This window comes from Carex rostrata, chromosome 32 (assembly GCF_964058835.1).
Source record: "Carex rostrata chromosome 32, lpCarRost1.2, whole genome shotgun sequence".
NCBI lineage: Eukaryota > Viridiplantae > Streptophyta > Magnoliopsida > Poales > Cyperaceae > Carex > Carex rostrata.
In genome coordinates, this window is record NC_135949.1 from 3,910,524 (window position 1) to 3,929,163 (window position 18,640).

General features: G+C 34.9%; 1 protein-coding gene, 3 long non-coding RNA genes and 1 pseudogene across 5 annotated transcripts; 2 read left to right on the forward strand and 3 right to left on the reverse strand.

Annotated features, from left to right (window-relative positions):
- Nucleotides 1-1,669: 1,669 nt before the first annotated feature.
- Nucleotides 1,670-4,701, reverse strand: LOC144547871 (uncharacterized; annotated as a pseudogene). Its single transcript, XR_013509166.1, has 7 exons — nucleotides 4,317-4,701; nucleotides 3,892-3,961; nucleotides 3,364-3,523; nucleotides 3,186-3,267; nucleotides 2,855-3,077; nucleotides 2,109-2,173; nucleotides 1,670-2,041 (listed from the first exon to the last, which is right to left on the reverse strand). The product of XR_013509166.1 is annotated as an uncharacterized LOC144547871 (transcript).
- A 1,851-nt stretch (nucleotides 4,702-6,552) lies between these two features.
- LOC144548191 (uncharacterized) lies at nucleotides 6,553-7,874 on the reverse strand. Its single transcript, XR_013509281.1, has 4 exons — nucleotides 7,775-7,874; nucleotides 7,615-7,666; nucleotides 7,381-7,444; nucleotides 6,553-6,765 (listed from the first exon to the last, which is right to left on the reverse strand). It is a non-coding gene; the product is annotated as an uncharacterized LOC144548191 (long non-coding RNA).
- On the forward strand, nucleotides 6,775-7,607 carry LOC144548192 (uncharacterized). Its single transcript, XR_013509282.1, has 3 exons — nucleotides 6,775-7,167; nucleotides 7,348-7,458; nucleotides 7,491-7,607. It is a non-coding gene; the product is annotated as an uncharacterized LOC144548192 (long non-coding RNA).
- Nucleotides 7,875-10,467: 2,593 nt separating the features above from the next.
- Nucleotides 10,468-13,670, reverse strand: LOC144547825 (putative disease resistance protein RGA3). The gene is made up of 5 exons (XM_078296511.1): nucleotides 12,674-13,670; nucleotides 11,343-12,583; nucleotides 11,002-11,195; nucleotides 10,654-10,776; nucleotides 10,468-10,489 (listed from the first exon to the last, which is right to left on the reverse strand). Exons 1-5 carry the CDS (start codon nucleotides 13,668-13,670, stop codon nucleotides 10,468-10,470), a joined length of 2,577 nt encoding a protein of 858 aa, XP_078152637.1.
- A 392-nt stretch (nucleotides 13,671-14,062) lies between these two features.
- Nucleotides 14,063-17,070, forward strand: LOC144547990 (uncharacterized). The gene is made up of 4 exons (XR_013509196.1): nucleotides 14,063-14,199; nucleotides 14,376-14,451; nucleotides 15,958-16,039; nucleotides 16,934-17,070. It is a non-coding gene; the product is annotated as an uncharacterized LOC144547990 (long non-coding RNA).
- Nucleotides 17,071-18,640: the final 1,570 nt, after the last annotated feature.

Genomic DNA, 18,640 nt, shown 5'->3' on the forward strand with positions numbered 1-18,640 from the left:
TCTCTTTAGTTTCCACGACCATTCCCAATTCAACCTCATCTCTTTACTGATGGCGACCCAGGTCGAGACTTCTTAAGCGTATTTCATTTCAATTGTACAAGATTTGAATATTCAATCAAGATAATTCGGTACTATCGCTTATTAGTCAAGACCATAGAAATAATTGACAGCGAACCAAGGGGAATGAATCGCGTTCTGGTAGAATTAAAATTGGTTAGATACATTCAATCGGATGAGGTTTTTAATTGAAGAGATCATGCGGCCTTTGGCTTAATTATTTATTTTATTATTATTTTTTAATCTAATAGGTGTACTATTATGTGTTAAAACTTGAAAGAAAAATACAACTGATGAAAAACAGAAAAAATAATTTTCGTTTGACCCCTCAAGTTCACAAGTATTATTAGAAAAATGGATGCGTCCCTAGCAAATTCATTTTTATAGGGTCTTTTCTAAAAAAAAATACTGTAACTAATTGTTTGAAATTCATGAACTGCAGTTTGTAACTAGTTGTTGCAAAATTAATTGTAACATAGGTGTTTTTTTGCAAAGATTCTCTTCTTTTCTTTTCCTGCTACCATATTGTATTACAACTTTGAGATATAAATTAGCTCCAAATCAATATGATAATTAATTTAATTCAAGAAAAATTAACAAGAACATATGAAAATTAACAAGAAGATATGAATATCACAGATCAACTCTGTCACGGATTACTTGGCCCGGCTCGAGATCACCGACTCAGAGACACTAGACAACCTACTCTGGTCTGAGTCGACCGAGGGTCGGCCGGTCAGGGTTTTAGTGTATGATGCGTTCCTTCCTTGGGCAGGTGAAGTGGCAAGGCGGCACGGAGTATCCTCTGCTGCATTCTTCGCACAACCATGTGCCGTGAATGTGGTGTATGGACACACAAGGGAGGATCAGGTCAAGGTGCCGGTTAAGATGAGCCCTTTTGTGGTGCCCGGATTGCCCGTTCTTGAACCCAAGGACTTGCCGTATTTATGCTCGGGGCCGGGCTGTACCCAGCCTATTTGGAGATGGTTGTGGCACAATTCAAGTGGCTAAATAAGGCAGATGGTGTGCTTGTTAACTCTTTCTACGAACTTGAACCTGAGGTTTGCCTACTTCATAAAAAAAAAAAAAAAAAAAATTCTATTTTTCTCCTTTTTTTGGAATTTTTTTTTTTTTTTTTTGCTACCTAGAAGCATGAGGACAAAGTCGGTAATTAAGTAAAAAAAAAAATTTTTTGGCAACTAGTCTTTAGCTCCTAAATCAACAAACAAAAAATATCCACAGTAGTGCTGACGGTTTCATGATAAGGATCTTTCAAAAGTCAACAAAACAAAAAGTTATTCAAAGAAAAATACAATAAAACCATAATAGTATAAGGACTATCTATACCACTATCAATTGATGATAAGGATCTTTCATGTTTGTATCTCGTTCATATTTGGTGTTGAATCACTTTTTGTCTGTGAAGAGAATGGCCAAGGACAAACAAGCATTTCTCAATATATAAAGCATATATTTCATCAAAAAAAAAGTGTTGCCTATTTTGTGATTGTGGCTAGACTGATTTAAAATTGTTCAATTAAGGTTACCGTCAAAAACATGTATTCAGGTGTATTTTATGAGAATAATCACAAAAACATGTATTCAAACACGAATACCTAACCTCATTTTCAAAATATTTTGTAAAATGTTCTTCGCTGCCAGTGACAAGCAAATATATAAATTACAAATCCAATATGCTCTCTAATCAAGGGAAATTTAATTCATTAATTCTACCATGTAAAAGAAGGCAAAACAAAGTTGGGATAGTCATCAAACTTGGTACATAGAGAATGCACGGCATCAGGTCTGGCCGTTTCACCGAAGAACCAAGACCCAATTCGTCAGCATGTATGCCTCCAGTGATAAATGCTGATTGAATGTTTGCTCTATTTGATCCTTTTATGTCATGGTGCAGAGAATCACCTACTGTTATGCATTCCTTCGGGTCAATACCTGTTAACCCTATTGCTGATTCATATATCACCTAAAATGAAACAAAAGATATGTATGAGAACCCAAAATGAAACATGGGTAGAACACAAGTATAATACCTTATCAGGCTTTCCCATCCATCTCACTTCTCCCCCCAGTTTCTCAAACTTAGCCCCTATGGAACCTGACCAGTGCCAATCACCTTATTTGTTAGTACGAGTGAGGCTACGGTACAATGCATAGTGCACACCAGCCTGTACTATGGCTCCATATCTCCATTTTCAAAGTCCAAACGGTCGATCCGAACAGCTCAGCATGACCTCCATATGAAAATGAACTTGAAGACCAAATTTTACATTTTTCAGAAACTTTTTTTACAACTTTTTTAGATAGCTAGGAAATCACTTGATCTAAAGATTCTAGAATTCATATGCCTGAGGTAATAGAAATTTCGATTTTAGATTCAGACCGTCCGATCTGCTTTATTAAAGGGGCCCGTGCATTCCACCTTGGGCCAGATTGACCCGGATTCTGATTAGACGGTCCAGATCTAAACTCAAATATTCTGCTACCTCAGAGGATTCGGACTCAAGATTCTTGACCATTAAAATTTAGTGATTTTCTACCTATCTAAAAAATTAGTATAAAAAATCTAAAAAAAATATAAATTTAATCACCAGGTACATTTTCATATGGAGATCATGTTGAGCAGTTTCGATCAACCGTTTGAAATCAAAAAACAGATATATGGAGCAATAGTACGGATTGTTGTGCGCTATGCATAGTACTGTTGCCTCACCTTGGTTAGTATTATACTATTTTATATGTCATAGCCAAAAGAAATAATAGAATAATAGTAAAGTACCAGGCATCACACGCAAGTTACGTGCTTCGACCGTGACATAATCTGGATTAGCAACAACCATAGGTATCGGTTTTGTTCTTTTTGCACATAGTTCTAAAATCTGCTCAAGACCCTCCAAATCCATAGGTTCTGAACCACCAGATGGTAAACCTAGTGCTTCAGTGCCATGCGCCAGTATAAACTCAGCATCATCCACTCTACTCACCACCTCTAAACCTAATCCCTATGAATAATTAATACATGAAAGCATTTGCAAAAATTCACATTATTACATATGTTAAGCTAAAATAGGAAGATTATCTTCCTATAGAATACAACCAACTTAGTTTACCTCAAGAGATATTGCCCCTCGATCATTCCATGTCATGTGGATGCATCTTCTTCCCAGAGAAGAAAACCAGGGATCATCTCTCCTAATTTTTTTTAATGTTATAATTATACAGTAAGAACTAGATCTAACAAATGGTAAATTTTCTTGCTGAACTGTATGAAATAAGATATTATTATACCTCGAAAGAAATTGGTGGGTTAGTTCTCCACTGGTAATAGCACCAAGGAATAAAGACGGGTCAAACCCGAGAGATTTAAGCTTATCATCTGTAACAACTGCTCTTCTTGATGAATTGCTTATAATTACCATTTTAGCCCCTGTTGCTGCTAGCTTCTCTACTACCAAGTCAATATCAGCAAGCGAAATTATCAGATAAATGTTTGGGGCAAAATTCATAAAATATTAAGTTAGCTCTCTCAGGATGTGTGAGAAAAATTCAGCAAGTGAAGTTACTACATCATGAGGTAGGAAAAACCATTACTATCTAAATTAAAAATTCAAGATATTACATTGTATATATTTTACTAAAAACTGAAAAGCAAAAACCGAAATGTCAAGTTAACCCTTCTTAACTTTTTGGAACAATTTACCCCTTTATCAGTCTATATCGAAACTTCTATTTGCATAAAAGAACTCATTGCTGTTTATGTAGGGTATTTCAGAAATTACTTGGAAAGAAAAAACATAATGAACTAAATTAACATACATGTAGAAATGGCACCAGGATATGGTTTCTTCCCATCATGAAGTACCCCATATTGATCTAAGAACCATGCCTGTCATGAGAGGCAATAAAATAGATCAGAAATTTAAAGGGGGGAATTAGTAATTGAATTAGTTTCAGTCAAGGTTTATGGTTACCTTGTTGCCACATACATTCAAATTTTGCATAATTTTTACAGTGTGCCTCGAAACCCTTCTTTCTATGCTACTGCCGCATATATGATTAAAATGATTGCCTGATAAAAGAATCTGAAGGTCTAAAATTTTCACCGATTTCGGCAATTCGGTTTCACAAAAATCTCTCTTTTCTATCCTCCCTAAATTCTCCCAAATCACCAAAATTAATCCAATTTCTCTCAATATATCATAACAGTCTGCGAATTAAATCAATTATAATGTCAAAGAGACCTTAAATCGTCCGGATTCAGCAAGAGTACGGATCCCATCCAAGCAATTGAAAGCACGAGAAGCCTCTCCACTATCAGTTGAAGTGGTTTCCCGCGAAACGGAGCATTGGCTGGAGCTGGAGCTGGACATGGTCTTGCTCGTGACAGAGAGGAGAGATGGCTGGAAACGAGTATATAGACCTCTAGTGCTTGAAATGGAGAGAAATCTACTGGGCGTTATCGGAGAGGCGCAGTAGAAGCGTGCAATGTTAATTTTTGATCGGAGAGTAGGAGAAGGAAAGGACAAGTGAGAGAAGGAGAGCGCTTTCATTTTTTTATTATGTTTTCTACCTTTTTTTCTCTTGGCGAGGAGACGCTGAGCAATGGTGCCTAGAAGGCGGAGTTTAGGTCCCTGAGGTAACTCAAATTTTGAGTTTGGATAGGGACCGTCTGATCAGAATTTAGATCAATCCCGGCCGAGTTGGAATGCACGGGTCGTATAGTATCGGGCCAAGAACATATTGAACGGTCCGGATTTAAACTCAAAAATTGAGTTACCTTAGGTAAAATTAATAGTTACAAGCATAGTGATAAATGAATTATTTGGATTCGGTTCGGCGAGGTCAAAAGTTTGTAATTCGGATATAATTCGGAAATGGTTCAGAATTATTCGGACCAGAGATCTCAATCCCGCAAGATAGCAAAAAATAAAAAATAAAATAAAAACAAAATGTTATGGAAAAAATTCGAGAGAAATTCGCGAATAATTCACAAATTTCACGAATTATTCAGATTTAATTCGGTTAAAGTTCGATCAACCAAATAATTCGACATTCAGTTTATCATCTCAAAAAAAAAAAAATTATTCATATTTAATTTACGAATCTTGTGACTATAGCTACAAGGCCAAAACCAAACAAAGGTATAACATGGTTTTTTAACATATTGATTACTATTTTATTGATTCAATGCAATAAAAATAATATTAACATTTAACCTTAACAATATGAATGATCGATTTATATAAAGTTACAAAAAAACAGTCAACTTTTCCTGCCAATTTTCCCATGTCGAGTAACATTTAATTGCCTTTACAAATATGGGGACAAAGAACCGACTTTTACTAAAAAATAAAAAGAGTGAGTCTATGTTACATTGCAATCCGCGAATCAATTTATATTTATATTTTTAAAGTCTAAATAATCGATGTAAAATGTAGTCATTTCAATATGTGCAAGTAATAAAATTCTTAACTTACTAGTATGAAAATACCCTCCTTATTTAATTATCTATTTGTATTATTACTACTATTATTACTGAAATAAGGGTTTTAATTATCTATTTGCATCTCTCTTCCAAACATTTCAATTTCTTTAATCAAGATTAATACTGAAATAAGGGTTTTTCTTTCATTCTATTAAAGTACAACATAGAAAACTGTAGCCATTAGAAAAGGATTTTTTTTTTAAAACAAGTAGAATCAAATTTAATATTTTTAACGAAACAAGTACCATTAATTTAGATTTTACAAAAAAATGACTCCACCATCATATGGATCGATGGAGGCACAAAGATGTTGCTCCACTGATCTGCTGGATCAGTGGAGCCATTTTATGACCTATATATACAATCTGACCATTAATTACCACAAAAATCAATAGTAAATAGCTTCACTGATCGGTGGAGTTGTTTTTTGTAAAAACAAAATCAATGGTGCTTGTTCTGTTAAAATATTTAAAATTGGTTCTATTAAAAAATAAAATATCTTAGAAAGTTTGTAATTGTATATTCTTTTTTCTAGTTTGTATAGTTTTAATATCATATAAATATTTTTTTTCTGTCAATTATAGAAAGCTAATTTACATTTTGCATAAAAGATGTACGATGCATTCTTTTATAATTATTCAGATTCCCACAACCTAAGACTACATGTTCTGATTATTTCAAAATTAAAAAAATTATATTTTATTTTGTTTTGATATTCAACCTGATTGTATCTGACATCTCAACATTTTGAGTATCTGTTGTTATCCATTTGCATCATCTAACCGATGTTAAGCCATTTAGTTCCAAACAAGATTAAAAAAAAAAAAAAAAACTATCACTTAAAATGGATTTTTTTTTTAAATAGAATTGTTTTTTAAAAAATTTAACAGAACAATCACTATACATGGAGAAGCTATAAAACAAGACTCGACCGATCCTAGGATCAATTAAAAATATTAAAATCAGTTCTATTTTAAAAAAAAAATCTTAAAATGTGTACATACAAGTTATGTTAAATATAACACAAGTACAATTTTATTTACAATTCGACTCAAAATTATTCGATGCACCATTTTTTTTAAGACTTGAAAGATGACCTCTACTCCACTTCTTTTCTTGCTCCTTTCGTTGGCTTACTTCGATTTTCTTGATACTGTCGTATAAAGACTTGCGATTTTTCGGGGTGTAGCATCTTCGTCTACCTCCTAAAAAGAAAATTTGATTTGCATAGTTAAGTAAAGAGAACAGTAAACCAGATATTCTTTAGAATAAATTTCTTTTTATCTTATGGAAGTTCCATCTAGTTAAGTACAGATTTAATATAATACTTCTTGCACTATGAAAACTGACATTCAACACATTACTTGGTTAAAGCAAATTTGTTCTGGAATTATCTGGTACAGAAATCCTTGATGTGGACCAACTCGGTTAAAGCAAATTTGTTCTGGTATTATCTGGTACAGAAATCCTTGATGTGGACCAACTCGGTTAAAGCAAATTTGTTCTGGTATTATCTGGTACAGAAATCCTTGTTGTGGACCAACTCGGTTAAAGCAAATTTGTTCTGGTATTATCTGGTACAGAAATCCTTGATGTGGACCAACTCGGTTAAAGCAAATTTGTTCTGGTATTATTTGGTACAGAAATCCTTGATGTGGACCAACTCGATTAAAGCAAATTTGTTCTGGTATTATCTGGTACAGAAATCCTTGATGTGGACCAACTCAGTTAAAGCAAATTTGTTCTGGTATTATCTAGTACAGAAATCCTTGATGTGGACCAAACAGTGCAAGATAATACTAAAAAGTTACCAGTATCACCTCTAATAGTTCCCAAACCTCATCCTTCAAGAAAATTGGAACTCAAAATCGCCACCATCATAACCTAGTATAAGAAATGTGTGGAAAAAAAAATATATTAGTAACATAAGATGAAACAAATTGATCAAAAATTTCAGAATAGGAAGTGGTGGCATTTACTTTTGTGCCAGACAGTTTCAGAAAAGATTGTGGAAATATTTCCACAGAAAATATTCAGAGAAAGAGCTACATTACCTAGTACGTCTTCTCAGAATGGTAGCACTTCTGAATAAAACCATCGTAGTACCTATAGCAGAGAACATCATTCAGCTCATTAACAACAAACTTAACCAAACCCAACAAATACTTGCAACCCCAAAGAGAAAAATGAATAGCTTCATAATTTGAAACTTACGATTTGTCAATAGGCCACCATACTTTGATTCTCTTACTGACAATCTGCTCAGGATGCCAGTTCCCTTTTGATCCAGTTGCATGGCCCACATGTGCTGCCTGTTTAGGAAGTGATTTCACAATCAGTTTTTCAGAAACCATATACTATTTAGCCCACAATTACTTGATAGCTGTTAGCTACCTGTTTTATTACTGGAACGAGAATTACATGATGCACGACAAGATTAAGAGACTTCTTACATATATTTAGATATCTTCAATTATGATTTTATTTGAAATTGTAGGCTCCACTTATACAGGTCTGAGACTGACAGTACCCACCAAAATGCCCTGATGGACTATTGGGGTCGAATCCGAGACTGACACTCTTAAAGAATACATACTTTTAAAAATATGAGCCGGCTCGCGAGCTCCAAGTGTTTACATGAGTTGAGCCGAGCCGAGCTTTTTCTTTCAAAATCTAGCCGAGTTAGAGCTGAATCATTTTGCTTCTCTCATTGAGCCGAGTCGAGTTTGAGCCGAACCTTAATTATTAGCAGCCCTATTCTTATACTTGACAGTGTATAATTGTTTGTTTTCTTCTTTGAAAATGATCGTCTTCATAGGTTTTCTTCCTTGAAAAGGCTCAAAACAAAAATATTGCAATCATTTTTTCCCAAGGAAAGATGTTGGACTCACAATGATTTTGTCACCCAATAGAAACCTAAGGTTGTAGCAATATTTTCTTAGAATATTTGGCGAACAAATTTTAATTTGAAATAATTCCATAATCTTTATTTGAAAGAAAGCTAGACAGACATCTCGTAAAAGATGGAAAAAATGGTTTTATGTGAAATCAAATGTTTTTATTGGAAAAAAAATGAAATAATTTTATTTGAAAATGTTTTTATATGGAAACAAATGTAATTTGGTAAAGCATCAGCCATTGATAAAAGTATATATATTGTTGTGATTGGCCTATATATGTTGCCACTGTAGGATAGGCAACCTTGGTCTAAATTGTGTAATATCTTTCGTGGCAGGGATTGTTCTGCAAAAATGTAGAAATGGTACAGCCAAAACAACAAACTTGAGAAGTCATTATGACTGAGATTGACAATACTATAGATAAGATGTGAAAATTTTGGAGTGCGATAACAAAAACGGGACCAAAGATTTGTTTTCCACTCAAAAGGATCGGCTTAGTAGGTTTTGTTCCTTCAAAAGGTTCGTTTTAATTAATACTGCCAATTACCATACACAACACAAATCTATTGGCTATCAAAAAAAAAAAAATAGTAGAGATAAGGATAACGACAAAAAATTGACTGTTGGCTTGCTTAATCGTTCTTTAAGAGGTGAATATTTGAAGAAAAAAATAAGTATAAAAAAAAAATCAATGAAAATGAATCCCCACGAGAAAAGTATATATTATTTCTGTGTATTACAAAACATGTAATAAATCAAATAGTAAATTTATTTTTATCGAGGGTTTTCGAGGGGACTCCTAAATGTTCCTTGTGGGCCAAAGAAAGACATCATCGAATAGAACGCTGCTAAAAAAGCTGGACAAGAGCTTAATTTTGTAGCAGCAACAAACAAGTAATATAAATATGGAGTAGAACTAGGGTGTTCTTAAGCTCACCAAAGTGTTTGGTGAGCTTGACTTCAAAACCCGTCAAATCGGTTTCAAATGACGAATCTGAACTGTTGGAACCCGTCTATTTTACGTGTGATGCGTCTACATGTGAAATTTTTAAACTTTCGAATTAGTTTAGTATAAAGTCAAGCGGTCAAAACATGTTCAAAAAATGAATGCACTAAAATTAATTTATTAACCTTCTAATTTTGACCAATTGACTTTATACTAAACTAATTCGAAAGTTAAAAAAATTCACATGTAGACGCATCACACGTAAAATAGACGGGTTCCAACGGTTCAGATTCGTCATTTGAAACCGATTTGACGGGTTTTGGAGTCAAGCTCACCAAACACTTTGGTGAGCTTAAGAACACCCTAGTTCTACTCATAAATATGAAGTGTTTATTTGTCGAAACAGGTAATTTTGTAGCTTGATTAGTCAACAAATCCTACCAATGCTTATGGTTACATAAAAGCAAAAAAGTTCAATGGTCTAAAATCTTAATATTAAAATAATAATAATAACTATTATAATAGGAAAATTTATGAACCTGATATGATTTATGGGGAATTTCACTGTTAGTCGAAACCGCAGTGAAGAACACGGACATAAGTGATGAATGGCTCTGTCAGTGCGCAGTCTCAATTGATGGAATCAATCCATCTGGCAGAACACAAAGCAATTTACAGTATTTGAGTTCAGTGGTCTAAAATCTTAATATTAAAATAATAATAATAACTATTATAATAGGAAAATTTATGAACCTGATATGATTTATGGGGAATTTCACTGTTAGTCGAAACCGCAGTGAAGAACACGGACATAAGTGATGAATGGCTCTGTCAATGCGCAGTCTCAATTGATGGAATCAATCCATCTGGCAGAACACAAAGCAATTTACAGTATTTGAGTTCAGTGGTCTAAAATCTTAATATTAAAATAATAATAATAATAACTATTATAATAGGAAAATTTATGAACCTGATATGATTTATGGGGAATTTCACTGTTAGTCGAAACCGCAGTGAAGAACACGGACATAAGTGATGAATGGCTCTGTCAGTGCGCAGTCTCAATTGATGGAATCAATCCATCTGGCAGAACACAAAGCAATTTACAGTATTTGATTACCAACCTTGTAAGTGTTGAAATGCTCTGTCGGCCAATACGTGGCTTTCCATGAGAGGAATCTCCAATTGGCTCAGTAGATTCCACCAACTGTAGTCCATCCATTGTTATTGATTTCAGGACTTCACACCTGGAAATTTCCAGTGTAGCCAACATATCCAGATTCCCTAGTCCAGTTATCAACTCAAGGCAGGGACAACCAGAAATCTCCAATTTCTCAAGCTGGGACGACAGCTGCTCTAGCTGTAGAACTCTGAAACCATAACAATTACTAACAATGAGGCGCTTGAGAGTGTGAAGATTGTTGAATGGAAGAGATTGAATCTTGTCACAGTTATTTAACAAGATTTCCAACCTTGTATGTGTTGAAATGCTCTGTCGGCCAATACGTGGCTTTCCATGAGAGGAATCACCAATTGACTCAGTAGATTCCACCAACTGTAGTCCATCCATTGTTATTGATTTCAGGACTTCACACCTGGAAATTTCCAGTGTAGCCGAAATATCCATATTCCCTAGTCCAGTAATCAACTCAAGGCAGAAACAACCTTCTATCTTTAATTTCTCAAGCTGGGAGGATAGCTGCTCTAGCTGTAGAACTCGGAAACCATGACAATCACGAATGACGAGGTGCTTGAGAGTGTGAAGATTGTTGAATGGAAGAGATTGAATCTTGTCACAGTTATATAACAAGATTTCCAACCTTGTAAGTGTTGAAATGCTCTGTCGGCCAATACGTGGCTTTCCATGAGAGGAATCACCAATTGACTCAGTAGATTCCACCAACTGTAGTCCATCCATTGTTATTGATTTCAGGACTTCACACCTTGAAATTTCCAGTGTAGCCGACATATCCAGATTACCTAATCCGGTAATCAACTCAAGGCAGTAACAACCAGAAATCTCCAATTTCTCAAGCTGGGAGGACAGCTGCTCTAGTTGTAGAACTCGGAAACCATCACAATATTCAATGACGAGGTGCTTGAGAGTGTGAAGATTGTTGAATGGAAGAGATTGAATCTTGTGACATTTATATAACAAGATTTCTTGAATTGATTGCAAGGAACATGGATCACACATCCATACCGGCACTGTGGCAGAAGAATATGATCCTACTCCAAGTTTTTTGAGGTTAGGATGTGGCTGGAGGGATTCTAACCAAGAAAAATTGGCATCAGGGACACTTATTCCTGATTCGAGGGCTATTCTCAGCATTGATTTCGCAGGGTCAACCCACCCATTCTCATAATTAGGATGACAGTTTATATAAAAAGCTTCAACTTTGCACTTATTTCTCATGTTAGCATGCTGGGCATCTTTTAAATTACTCACTCCTTTAATAGTGAGATTTCCTTCAAGGTCCGTCATATCCTTTAACCAAGCTACATTTGTAACTTTCAACCATGCTTTCATTGTCTTTATTGCTGGAAAATTAACAAGCGCATGCGGGAGATAATTTAATGAAAAAACTGCTTCAATAATTAATCTCCGTAAGTTACTAAGTGAACCAATACTTTCAGGTAGATATTCAAGGAAATTGCAATCAAGAATTAAAGTCTGTAGGTTGTAAAGGAGGCCAATGGATAATGGCAATGTTTTAAGATCTGGACACTTAATATCAAGATGAGCTAGATGTTTCAACTCGGTAATAGAATCAGGAATTTCAAGAATTCTTGTCAAATCATTCCCTTTCAATTCCAATACCCTGAGTGCTTCAAATTTTGTGAAGTTACATATTTGAAAATCTCTCACACATGCTTCATAACATTCCAACATGCTTGAATTTAGATCCAGTGCCTCAGTATTGTTTATACAACACTCGTGCTCTAAATCTCCATAGCATTCTCTCATATCGATAGAAAGAGTTCTTAAACCCATCAGATTTTGTTGGAGAACTGGATTTAAATATCCAAGGAAACCACCTACATATAAATGACATGCTTCTTGCGGAACGTTTTCCTTTTGAATATCAAGTGGTTGATTGATCTCCATCGAATAATGTTCATTCTCAGAATTAAGTCGAGCAAGATCATGGATTATATCGTGCAACTTACAGCGTTCTTGAAATCGAGTTGAAAAATCATCAACAAAGGACCTCTGTTTTAACTCCTCGTAATATTCAACACCAATTTCTGTGATTCTTCTTTTGCCCTTGGGCTCAATGTAGCCATGAGAAATCCATAACTCTATCAAATGCATCTTTTCTAATAAGTAATCTTTTGGGTACATTGAGCACAATAAAAAACACGGCTTAAGGTGGGCAGGTAGATGAGAATAACTGATCTGAAGTGCTGGGAATATATCATTTGATGGATAGGACTCCCAAAGATCATTTTCTAGAATCTCTATCCACCTTTCTTCATCTGTTTCATGCCTAAGAAGGCTTGCAATAGACTTCACGGCCAATGGCAACCCACCACACTTCCTCATAATATCCTTTCCCATATTTACCAAGTGTGGTGGCATAGTGTCACTTGTACCACAAAATGCATAATGCTGAAACAACTGCCAGCACGAATCTTCAGGCATGTTAGTTGGCGTAAAATAGGTCGTTTGCATGACATCTGCAACCTTTTTATTTCTAGTTGTCACTAGAATTCTGACCAGCTTTGCTTCTTTGAAAGGAACCCTTAACGAGTCCCAAAGACTTTGATTCTCGTTCCACACGTCATCTAAAACAAGCACTATTGTTTTTCCCTTCACAGATTCTGCAAGCTTCTCTTGTAATGAACTCAACTCACTCAAACCGTAATTGATTTTGGTGACTGATTCAATGATTGCTTTAGTGAGTCTCCCAACATCAAATTCTTCAGAGACACATACCCACCCAAATAAATCAAAGCACCGAGTTACCCTCTCATCTTTGTAGACTAGTTGGGCAATGGTGGTTTTTCCGAGACCACCTTTTCCAATAATTGAAATGACCGAAAAGGGCTTTTCTTTTTCAAATAGTAACAAATTGATTACCTCCTCTATTTCAGCATCTCTCCCAAAAATGCTTGCCTCATCTACCATGTGACCCGTTGGGGGTCGTAAAAGTTTATTGTTCGGACGCCTCGCCCCATCACTCTCCCTTAATTGCAGAGCCTCACGATCCTTTGCTATTTCATCAAATCGACTTCTTATTTTGTTGAGCCGATCAACCATGTCATCAGGAATTGGAACAATGTACTGTCCAAAAAGAAATGTATTATTTAAGTATGCCAAATTTAATAATTTGTTAACTTAAAAATGATAAATAGATTGGAAATGTATTATATTATGTGACCACTCTGATGTTAGATTGGAAAAGCTGATAATATAACAAGTGACCATACATTCCGGTGGATACCTGTAACACCGTGAAAAAAAAATAATAATAAATAATAAAATTTTTAAATGCAAATTGAATTAAAAGCCTAATTGTTAAATTAAATTGTATATATATATGTATATTCTTCTTTTAGTAATATCAAACAAGTGGAGGGTCTATTTTGAAAAATGTCCAAAATGCATGTAAACAATTCAATCCCCTCTCTCCCTTCGTTGCTCCCTTGTGTGTTTGCTGCCAAAAGAAAGAGAAGGAGAGATCATCTCTTCTCTCTCAAAAATCCACCAAGAAACCTTGAGAAATTGAAGAAAAAAATGGAAATTGTTGAGAATCTCTCCTTCTAGTGGCCATCTAGCTTCCCCATTGGTACTCCCTTTCTCTCCTCTCTCATCAAAAATCTGAATTTTATCTCCATTGCTAGGGTTTTGCTCAAATCTGAAATGTTTGTATAAATGATGAGTAATCTATCTCCATTATGCTTCTAGGTTGTTAATTTAGTGATTCTCTTCTCAATTCTATCTTAATCTTGATTTTCTATCTAGGGTTTGGTTCAAATCCGAAAATTAGAGAAATATTTTGATTTGTCTAGTCTAATCCAACAAACAAAGGTGTTGATTGGTAAGTTCTTCTCTCACTCTCTTAAAATCTGAAATTATTTTGATTATGATTGATTTAGGGTTTGTGTAGTTGGGAAAATTGATAAATCTGAATTTTATGTGACATTGTCGATTTATGCAATGTTCTTGACTTCATGAAGTTAATTAGTGTTGTTGTGCTTGATTCAAACCGGCCCTCGCAAATTTTATAGTTACTACTAAGGCTTGAGTGTTTTGATCAGTTGAAACTCTCGTGTTAAATTAAGTTTGCCTATTGAAATTTAAAATGGATTGAATCAGTTTTGATGACCTCTTCTCTCAACCTACGTATGTCATTGATTAATTAAATTTCCTTTGCTTGAATGACTTGTCAACAATTGCTTGATTTTCCTTCTAAAATTCTGAATTAGTCATGATTACCCTTGAAGGGTTGATTAACCTATTTATACAACTTTGAATAACCAAAATTACCCTCCTCTCTATGCTGGTATTGATTTCCAGTTTAATAGTATTCCGTTTCAGCATTTTCTGGTATACTGGTATGCTATTCTGAGTTGCCCAAGGTCATTTCTGTAATTTTTCAGCATTCTGCATAGTTTTGCGTTATTCTGCAACATTTCAGGGTCTGTTCTCTAAATTTCCAGTATTCTGAACAGCTCTAGGTCAATTCTGGTAAATGACAGGGTTTGTAGTGTAAAAATTCGGATCTGACAAGGTTTAGGGACTGATTGGTGACAGAAAATAAAATTGTTTAGAAAACAGTCCCTGGCTAGGGACCTCTTTGTAACAGGATGTAAAAAGTTGTAGGATAAGTCTTGTCTAATGGGAATTTCATAGAAATACTAGTTGCAAAATGTATTAAACTTAAGTAATGTTTTCAAAATAAATTTGAATAGAAGAAATTATTATTTTGAAGTTAATTTAATAATTTGTGAGCACAGATAGCTACTCAAGAATAAATAAATAGGAGACCAAGTTGGTATAAGTTGATCTCTTTTCTTTGTTCCCTCTTTTGTGCATGTTGTTGTTCAATTGGAATTCTAAAAGGTGAACTTTGCATATTCTATGATGTCCAACGTATTGAATCAAAATAGCAAGTGTTGATGAACAAACTTGATTTACCATTAAATTCGTGACTGCACAGTGGGCAGATTTTTAGGCTGATTAAGGAGCTAATTTGAATGGGCAATTCTAAATCATTCTGGACAAATGAAGAGTCTATTTGATGCGTCTCGGAGTCTAGTTTCTAGCGGTTCAAGTTTCAAGTTGTTTGGAGTTTCCTATAAAAAGTTATTGCAATTTTAGTAACCAAGTGTCAGAATTTAGGGCTGCTGTCTATAATTCTGTTTTCATTTATTTTGTGTTCTTGTTTACTCTTTCTCAAATAGCGCTCTCTATTTTTAACACCAAGAAGGTGGATACAAAGTTATATGGATTATGTTAAGGAAAGTATATAGAAAATAATATCACTCAAGTAAGCATATCAATCGTCGAACAAATATTGAATTAAGTATATATGTTAATATAGGTGTAGGCTTGGTTGAGCAAGATTTTGCGGGATCTTTCGAGACGTCCGAACCATAAGTGCGAGATACGCTCTTCATAATCAGGTGCGGGGGTTCACGGGATCTGTTTTGATTTGTATTTCTTTGAACTAAATAACTGTGCATATATATATATATATATATCTATTGGATTTCTAATTGAACCATTGTGCATACTAACATGTTGAATCTCTGCTTGAAAGCATTATTCGCCGCATTGCATGAGGAAAAGTAATAGTATAATTGGATTGATATGATTGTGATGATCTAGCATGTTGGTATGGTTTTATCGATTTCTGTTCTATCGTTTCTGATAATTGAATGGAACCACAGTACTTAATTGAATTGAATTGAATGAATGAATTGTAATTGCAAAGTCTAGAGTCGACGCTAGACTTTGATTCAGGACCCATATGCGCATACGGAGAATGACCCTAATTGACCCAGTACCGGTTGGGTGAGGGAATTGAATTGTGATTGTAGGAGTAGTGAAACTGTGGTAAATTGAATGTTTATTTGGTCACTCTTTGATAAGAGTGATGATCCGTTGCATAATCACGAGATATGCGACCATAAATCGGAATTGATGAATTGATATGAATGTACGACTATAAACCAGAGAATAGAATGGTTAAGCCCGATACGATAGATAGTTGATATCTATCATTTATAACCGGACTTGGTAAGTTATCAGTTAAGCCCAGAAAATTCTGAGAATTTATCGATTGCTTTTGAATGTGATATGAGTTGGATTTCATTTGATTCTATTCTTGGTGCATGTGCATTCATTATTATTGCATAATTGAATTGATACTCAAATGCGGTGTGTGTTTAGTTCTGGTAATGAATTTCTTACAAATCCAGTAGCCCTAATTAAATTCCGCACTGAGGAAACGGATGACAAGTTTTCTCACCCCCCCATCCCCCTCGGGGAATTTTATTTGATTGAATGTGTTTCAGGTAAACGCGAGTAAAAGGGACTCGAGCTCGACAAGTGAGGCATAATCCGGATAGATTTAGGGTATGCCAACTCAATGTGTCCATTTTGGTGTTTGATTAAACCATCGCATGGTATTTTGTTGTGTAGCCTCTTATCAGACCATGTCATGTTGATTGTAACCCTAAATACGACATAAATATACATACTTTATGTTAATATAGATTATTATGTTTTAAATGTGCTTGAAATGGTATTGGAAATGGGTATTATATGTTTGTGAGTATATGTCGAAAATATATAAATCATATTTGTATAAATATGATTTTTGACTACTTAAATGGTAAGTTAGATTGGTTGTAAACCGTTATTATGTTAGGTTTACATCGTACTTGCCTTGTGAGTATATAGGAGACTATATATTCATGGCGGGACTGCACGACCCCATGTTTCGGGGTGTGACAATACCAATCTAGCTAAAAAATAAATAAAATATTCAAGCATCCTCTATTAAGTTTTAGTACCACACAAGAAGAAAAATAACACTTGCACAAGTAAGATAATTTTTAATATCTATATGCACGAGGTACTAACCTCCATCTTCTTTCTCTTGTGAGAACCTGAACCTTCAGAAGCCTTTCTTGCCTCTAGTTGGACATGGGTGACCTCATACCGGTACTTGCCGAGCACATCCTCGGCATCATAAGCGACCTTCTTCAGCTCCTTGAGCCATAGCTTTACAGAACGGTCTCTGATCTCCCTCTCCTCAGCATCGTACAGTGTGGCCTTGATCCGCTCCAGAGTTCGCATCAGCCTCTCCAGATCCTCCCCAAAAGCTCGAGCACGCCTGCTTTTGGAGTTATTAGAAGAAGCCTGCGCAGAGGCTCTAATTGAGGGGAGCAAATTGGTGGCTAGAGAGAGAACAGAGGTTATCAAACATCCTGCCATTTTGCTCTGTAGATTTCTTTGAAAGAACCTTAGAGCTGAGTGGTGAATGTGAGAAATGTGTGTAGAGTAAAGAGCACCAGAGTGTTGAGATCTGAGGAGAAGTGGTGTGGAGAAGACTTTGTACATTAGTTAATGTTTATTTTTTATTTAATACCAGAGTGTTGAGATCTGAGTAGAAATGAATATTTTAGGTGGAAAAACTCCGTGTCAGTCTCTTCGCTCCTTCTTACTAATTGCCCGTCTTTAATCTTCTTGTCTTTAGTTCCAACGACCATTCACAATTCAACCTCATCTCTTACTGATCACGACCCGGGTCGTGACATCTTAATTCGGTATTATCGCTTATTAGTCGCGACCACAGAAATAATTGATAGCGAACCAAGGGGAAGTTAATCGCCTTCTGTTAGAATTAAAATTGGTTATATACATTCAATCGGATGAGGTTTTTAATTGAAGAGGTCATGCGGCCTTTGGCTTAATTATTTATTTTATTATTATTTTTTAATCTAATAGGTGTACTATTACGTGTTGAAACTTGAAAGAAAAAAGGAACTGAAAAATAGAAATAATAATTTTCGTTTGAGCCCTGAAGTTCAAAAGTATTATAAATAGATATAAAAAAGGAGATATATACATCTAGAGGAGGGTTCAAATGCCTCCATTTTTTGTGCCTCCATCACGCCTTCATTTTCGAAAACTTTAATAACTCAAAAATTAAATCTTAAAATTCAAAATAAAACTATTGGATATGAACTATATCATTTTATCTATGCACCTGTAAA

Bases quoted from the DNA above. Each gene is read 5' to 3' on its own strand.
- LOC144547825 (XM_078296511.1), bottom strand. From the start codon at position 13,670: ATGGTTGATCGGCTCAACAAAATAAGAAGTCGATTTGATGAAATAGCA. The intron at 12,584-12,673 runs GCAAAAGAAGAA...CTCGATTTCAAG, and splicing joins TGGCTACATTGAGCCCAAGG to AACGCTGTAAGTTGCACGAT. The intron at 10,490-10,653 runs GTGTGAAGTCCT...GTGTTCTGCCAG, and splicing joins GCTACACTGGAAATTTCCAG to ATGGATTGATTCCATCAATT.